This window comes from Carlito syrichta, unplaced genomic scaffold (genome assembly GCF_000164805.1).
Source record: "Carlito syrichta isolate Samal-C Ts95f unplaced genomic scaffold, Tarsius_syrichta-2.0.1 Scaffold317641, whole genome shotgun sequence".
NCBI lineage: Eukaryota > Metazoa > Chordata > Mammalia > Primates > Tarsiidae > Carlito > Carlito syrichta.
The window spans coordinates 132,716-138,457 of record NW_007261737.1 but is presented as its reverse complement, the minus strand read 5'-3'; the positions used below and the strand labels follow the sequence as shown (position 1 = coordinate 138,457).

The 5,742-nt window shown below is 41.4% G+C and overlaps 1 protein-coding gene across 1 annotated transcript in view; it reads left to right on the top strand.

Annotated features, from left to right (window-relative positions):
* The window catches only part of FAM173B (family with sequence similarity 173 member B), a 24,517-nt gene extending 19,185 nt beyond the window's left edge, over positions 1-5,332 (top strand). The window contains exon 5 of the mRNA XM_008074780.1: positions 4,626-5,332. Within this exon, the coding sequence (XP_008072971.1) occupies positions 4,626-4,796 (171 nt within the window). The 3' untranslated portion in view covers positions 4,797-5,332. The remainder of the gene's footprint in view (positions 1-4,625) is intronic.
* The last annotated feature ends 410 nt before the right edge of the window (positions 5,333-5,742 follow it).

Below are 5,742 nucleotides of genomic sequence, written 5' to 3'. Positions count from 1 at the left end.
GCCATGCCTGTTGTACTCTCAGAACTTCATGCTTAGATCATCAAAGTCCCTGCTAGTGGAACGTGCCAAACAAGCAAAGAAGGGAAGAGGGAATGGGCCTTCAGCTCCTGAACTCATCCTAGTGGTCTCAGGGTCTGCAGCCTACCTGGATCCCGGGCCTCCACTGCTGGCTCCCAACACAGGGCCCTGCAGCTGTCCCAGCTAGTGACAGGAGTGAGTTCTGGGTCTGTTGTGAAGACAATCAGGAGGATTAGGGCTGGACTTGGTGGCTCATGCTTGTAGTTCTAGGACTTTGGGAGGCTGAGGTGGGAGGATCCCTTGAGCCCAGTGCTGTGATCATGCTACTGCACAGCAACCTGGGTGACAGAGCAAGACCTTGTCTCCAAAAATTGAAAAATAAAAATAAGTAAATACGAATCTACAGGATTGGCAGGCAGATCCAATGTGGGCGGGTAAGAAAAGGGGAGTCATGGGTGGTCCCGGGGTGTTTGGCCTGAGCGACAAGAAGTCTGGAGTCGCCTTGAACTACCCTTGAGAAGGTGCAGGTGGAGTCAGCCAGGGAGGTTCAGCGACAGCTGGCAGGGGTGGGTGGCACAGAGCCTGGGTTCAGGAGAGATGGAGGTGTGTAGGAGGGGCTGAATGGGGGCGAGGGGAGCGTGAAAGAAGAGCTGTCCAAGGCCTGAGCTCTGGCCACTGACATTAGAGGTTCAGGATACAAGGGGAGACCAGCTAAGGGCTCCCAGGGAGGAACGTGGGGAGGACCAGGTGCCAGGAGTGACGTGCCCTGTAGCGGAGTGAAGCGAGTTGGCAGGGCATCAAGTGGGGCCTGGCCCAGTTGTCCTCTGCCTTTGAGCTACTTATGTTTAAAATTTTGAAGCTATAATTAGAATATGATGCGTTCATGTCACTTTGGAACCCATAATTGTATGAGCGATTCTGGAATCCATCAGACATCACGGCTTCTCTTTGTGTATGATATCAAGAGACAGATTTGTTGCATATTTATGTGTAATTTAGTCAGTTAATTTCTTATGATTGAAATAACTCCTTTCATTTTTAGGTTTATCTTGACTTAGCATATGACAATCATTTAGAAATAAGAGAAACTGCAAAAGAGAAAAGAATAATAGTATTATGAATAAGTTTATAATTATCCTTTTTATGAGCAAAATTACCATAAGAAATCTCTGATATTTTAGAAAAATGCATAATTGTCTCATTCTTTGCTTATTTAATTTTTCCCTCAAGGAACAAAACTTTTTTTTTTTTAAATCCTTTACTGGCTGTTAAAAGAATAGAAATCTGCCACCCTTAATGGAATTTAGTCTTTGTTATCTTGGCATTGATTCTAATGAAAAATTAGAATTTTGTCTCCCTCCAGCCACAGGTCACATAGAAGAGTTTTCCTAAGCACTTTTATAAGATGTAGGTCAGGAATAAAACCTTCAGAGAGGCGCTATTGATTTGTTCATCTTGCTTTAATTGGTTACTTTTAAAGGGAGTCATTTCTGCTTACGTCTTGGTTTCTAAGTATCATTTCTCACTGAGAGGAACCAGGAATCTTGGCGAAGTGACTGATCCAGGCTGGGGAAGGGATGATACAAAAGCCTGAGACATTTTTTTGTTGAGCCAGAATATAAGTAAGGCTGTGCTCAAAATATTTGAAGGGAGCACGTCCAAAGGACAAGAAGCCAGAGGCAAGAGGGTCCCAGTGGCCAAATTAGGATGATTTGAACATTAGAATAAACAAGGACAGTAATTGATTGTAACCACCCAGTGACATAAGAAGCTGGGTGTTCACACTTAGAGTAGATAGAGAGCGAGGGAAAGAGAGAGGGAAAGTGGGAGAGAGAGAGAGGAAGGGAAGGGAGAAAGGAAAGCTCTTCCTTACAGTAGAATGCTGACTTGTGCATCCAGAAGAAATGATGGAATTAGCAAATAGCCACTTTTCAACTATTATTATAAAAAATCCACACAGGCAGAATCATCCCACGGCTGCTTCTAGTGTGGGAATATCTGGAGAGTAACAGGACATTTATCAGGGGGGGACCCCAAAAAACTGGAATTCTCTTTTGGAGGGCAGGCCCCTTGTAGTACACTTGGGATTTGTTCCTCTGGATCAAACGGTCAATCAAAGTTTTTATCTGTATGTTTTGAGAAGGTTGTGATATGATTTGCAGAAGAAACGTCCTGAGTTGTAGCAAACAGGTTCTTCTACCATGACAACACACCTGCCTACGCTGCCCTGAGTGTTCAGCAGTTTTTCACAAAAAACAGCATAACCCTCAAGCCCCATCCTCCCTATTCACCTGATCTTACCCTGAATGATTATTTTTGGTTTTGTTTTCCTGGATGAAAAAAATTCTAAAAGGGAAACGTTTTGCTGATGTGGAAGAGGTGAAACAAACAAACAAAAAAAACAGCAGAAGTACTAAAAGGCATCCAAATTGATGAGGTTAAAAACTGTTTTTGAGCAGTGGAAGAAAGCGTCTCGATAGGAGTATGGAATCAAACAGAGAGTCCTTTGAAGGTGACTGAAGTTTAAACATGCAAGAATAAACACACAATTATTTACAAATAAATTCCAGTCTTTGGGGTCCCCTCTCATCTCAAAGTATCTCTCCATAAACTGCTCACTCACTGTGAAAGGAAAACTCGCAACGTTTGCTGTGGAGACACCAGCTTCCACATTCACCAAGTGGTTAGTGTCACCACCAGCAGCAGAAGGGCCTCCTGGGCCCCTGTGGAGCCCCGATAAGTCCACAGTCTCAAGATGGGTCATTGCCAAAGACTCCACACGGGACCAGTCATGAGCAACATCACAGGACTCCCGGTGAGGGCCACTGGGTCCAATGACTGAAGAGTGTATGTCATGAAAGACAAAGAAAGATCACGGAGACCTGAGAAAGGAGACCAAGAAAACGTTATAGCTACAGGCAAAAGCAATTCCGGACTGGATCCTGCCCTGGGGAGTTGTTGTACAAGACATTACTGGGACAATGACAAAATTAGAGTGTTAAATTTCCTGAATATGATAACTGCAGAGATGATGTAAGAAAAGATTCCTTTTTAAGGAAAATGCACACTGAATTATTACGGGGGTGGAGGGACATATTGTATGTGACCTCAAATGGTTTAGAAAACAATGTTTATAGAGAGAAGGAGAAAGCAGATGTGACAAGGTGTTAAAGCTGAGTGAACCTAGGGAATGGTGTACAGGAGCTCTTTGTTCTCTTGTTGCAACATTTTTGGAAGTTTGAAATTATTGCCAAATATCCAGTTAAAAGAAGAAAGTGGAAGGACTGTTTCTTGGATGTGAAGGTGGTCATATATTTTTCGGACCTGCAGATAAATTGTCAAGCAGTTGTTAATTTGTTGACATGATTAAAATGTCAATACTTTTAGCAAACAATAAAAATTCTTTCTTTATTGGTAAATAGGTAATAAAATGGTACAAAAGTGGTGTAAGTTGGGTTGACCATCAAGAAATTCATTGCCAGTATATTATGGATATATTTTAAAATTATGAAATATTTCATAATATTTCAAGATGATAGAATGTGTGTATTTTTTCATGGCCTAATTATACCATATTTCACAGACTTCAGATGTTGATTTTAAGGTGTACCATTACCATTAAGAAAGAAAAAGGATATTGTCAGTTATAATTCTAAGACAATGCCAATTGTACGATGTGTCCCAATTTTGGAGATGTTAAAAATGTAGGCTGGGCTTGGTGGCTCAGCCTGTAATCTCAGCACTTTGGGAGGCCAAGGTGAGTGGATTGCCTGAGCCTGTGGGTTCGAGACCTGCCTGGGCAACTTGGCGAGACCTTGTCTTAACAATAAATCAAAAATTCCCACATATGATAGTGCGTGCCTGTAGTTCCAGCTATTTGGAAGGCTGAGACGGAAGGATCGCTGGAGCCTAGCAGGTTGAAGCTGCGGTGACCAGGAGCATGCCGCCGCACTCCAGTCTGGACAACAGAGTGAGACTCTAACCAAAAAAAAAATGTAGAAAAATATATCTTAAGTATATGAGACAGACTGGAGTGAGAGGATTGCTAAAGCCCAGGAGTTCGAGACCAGCCTGGGCAACAGAGAGATCTCATCTCTACAAAAAATAAAAACAATGAGCCAGGCATGGTGGGGCATGCCTATAGTCCTAGCTGCTGGGGAGGCTGAGGTAGAAGGATCACCTGAGTCCAAGAAGTCGAAGCCGCAGTGAGCTATGGTCATGCCACTGCATTCTAGCCTGGGAGACAGAGTGAGACTCACAGAGTGAGATATACTGAAATGCTTAAGTAGGTAAGTAATTTGAAGCTGCTTTTTATTTTAATTACTGGTACATCATGATTTTAGTCAGAAAACTGGAAATCTGTAATGCATCAACTAAAAATAGCACATTTTATAATTGATGCTAGAAGGCGCTATTTTAACTGTTGTTAATGTGTCTTATGTATTTTAATGAATTGTTTGATCATGCATTTGTGTCCTGAAGTGATCTTTTTTACAAGTAGCAATTTTCGCTCCAGTATTTTAATGGACTCTTAGATGTAGAAGGACATTTTGCAATCATTCCCTCTGACTCACAGCTCACTGAAATAATGGCTGTCACTTTCACAGATGCTGCAGTTGGAGAAGAAACTTGAACTTGAACTTCAGGATGATGCGAGAGTCATTGCTTGCCGGTTCCCTTTCCCACACTGGACCCCGGACCATGTCACCGGGGAGGGGATAGACACAGTGTGGGCCTACGACACCAGCACTTTCAGGGGAGCTGAGAAGAGACCTTGAAGAGCGATGCATTTCCAGCCAGTCATTCAAACATGAACTTCTCTGAGAAAGCGTTTCTGAGATCTCGGTGGTCTTCTCTGATTTTAGAGAGATTTACACCTGTGTCTTTAGCAACAAAGCATACCTTTCTTTGTATGAAATGAGAAATTACTACTCACCTCCTTAACTTTTAGAGAAAACAAACATGTTAAGAAAAGCAGATCGATTTAAAACCCAGTTTTAATGGTATATTCTAAAAAATGTGTTTACTGTCTTTTCATGCATTTGGATGCATGAAAATATGAATAAGTGATGGTCATGTTTATGGGTAGGAGAGATGTCTTCAGCTCTTCACATTATAAACAACATGACTGAGTGCCACAGATGAGGGGAAATGATTTTTAAAGAGTTTATATTAGCAAATGTTTGTAGTTTCCTACTTACTCATACTTAAGTTTTATCTCTTTCTTTGTTGTACTTCATGGCAAAATTAATTTTCTAAAGGCTTCAGAGAGGCATTTATATTTTATAACATTTTTTAGTAATAAATGGTTCCAAGGCTAGTAGATGTGTTTTGTCGAATCTGGGATGTATATATGCACATGTGTATATTCATGTGTGTATATACAGGTACACACTTTTACATTTTCTTCTTTCTTTATTTTTCTATTTTATTATTATTATTTTTAGAGATGAAGTCTTGCAATGTTGCCCAGGCTGGTCTCGAACTCCTGGGCTCAAGCCATCTTCTCGCGTCGGCCTCCCAAAGTGCTGGGATTACAGGCATGAGCCACCATTCCCAGCCCATTAACATTTTCTGAAATGGTAATGTATCTTCCATTTAAAGGTGTTTTATAGCTTTAATTGACCGTGTTGTACTTCATGATGTAGTACATCAACTACAACTGATAACATCTTAGACTTAATGAAATACGGTGTTCAGAGAAGATACATGATATGGTGGCCT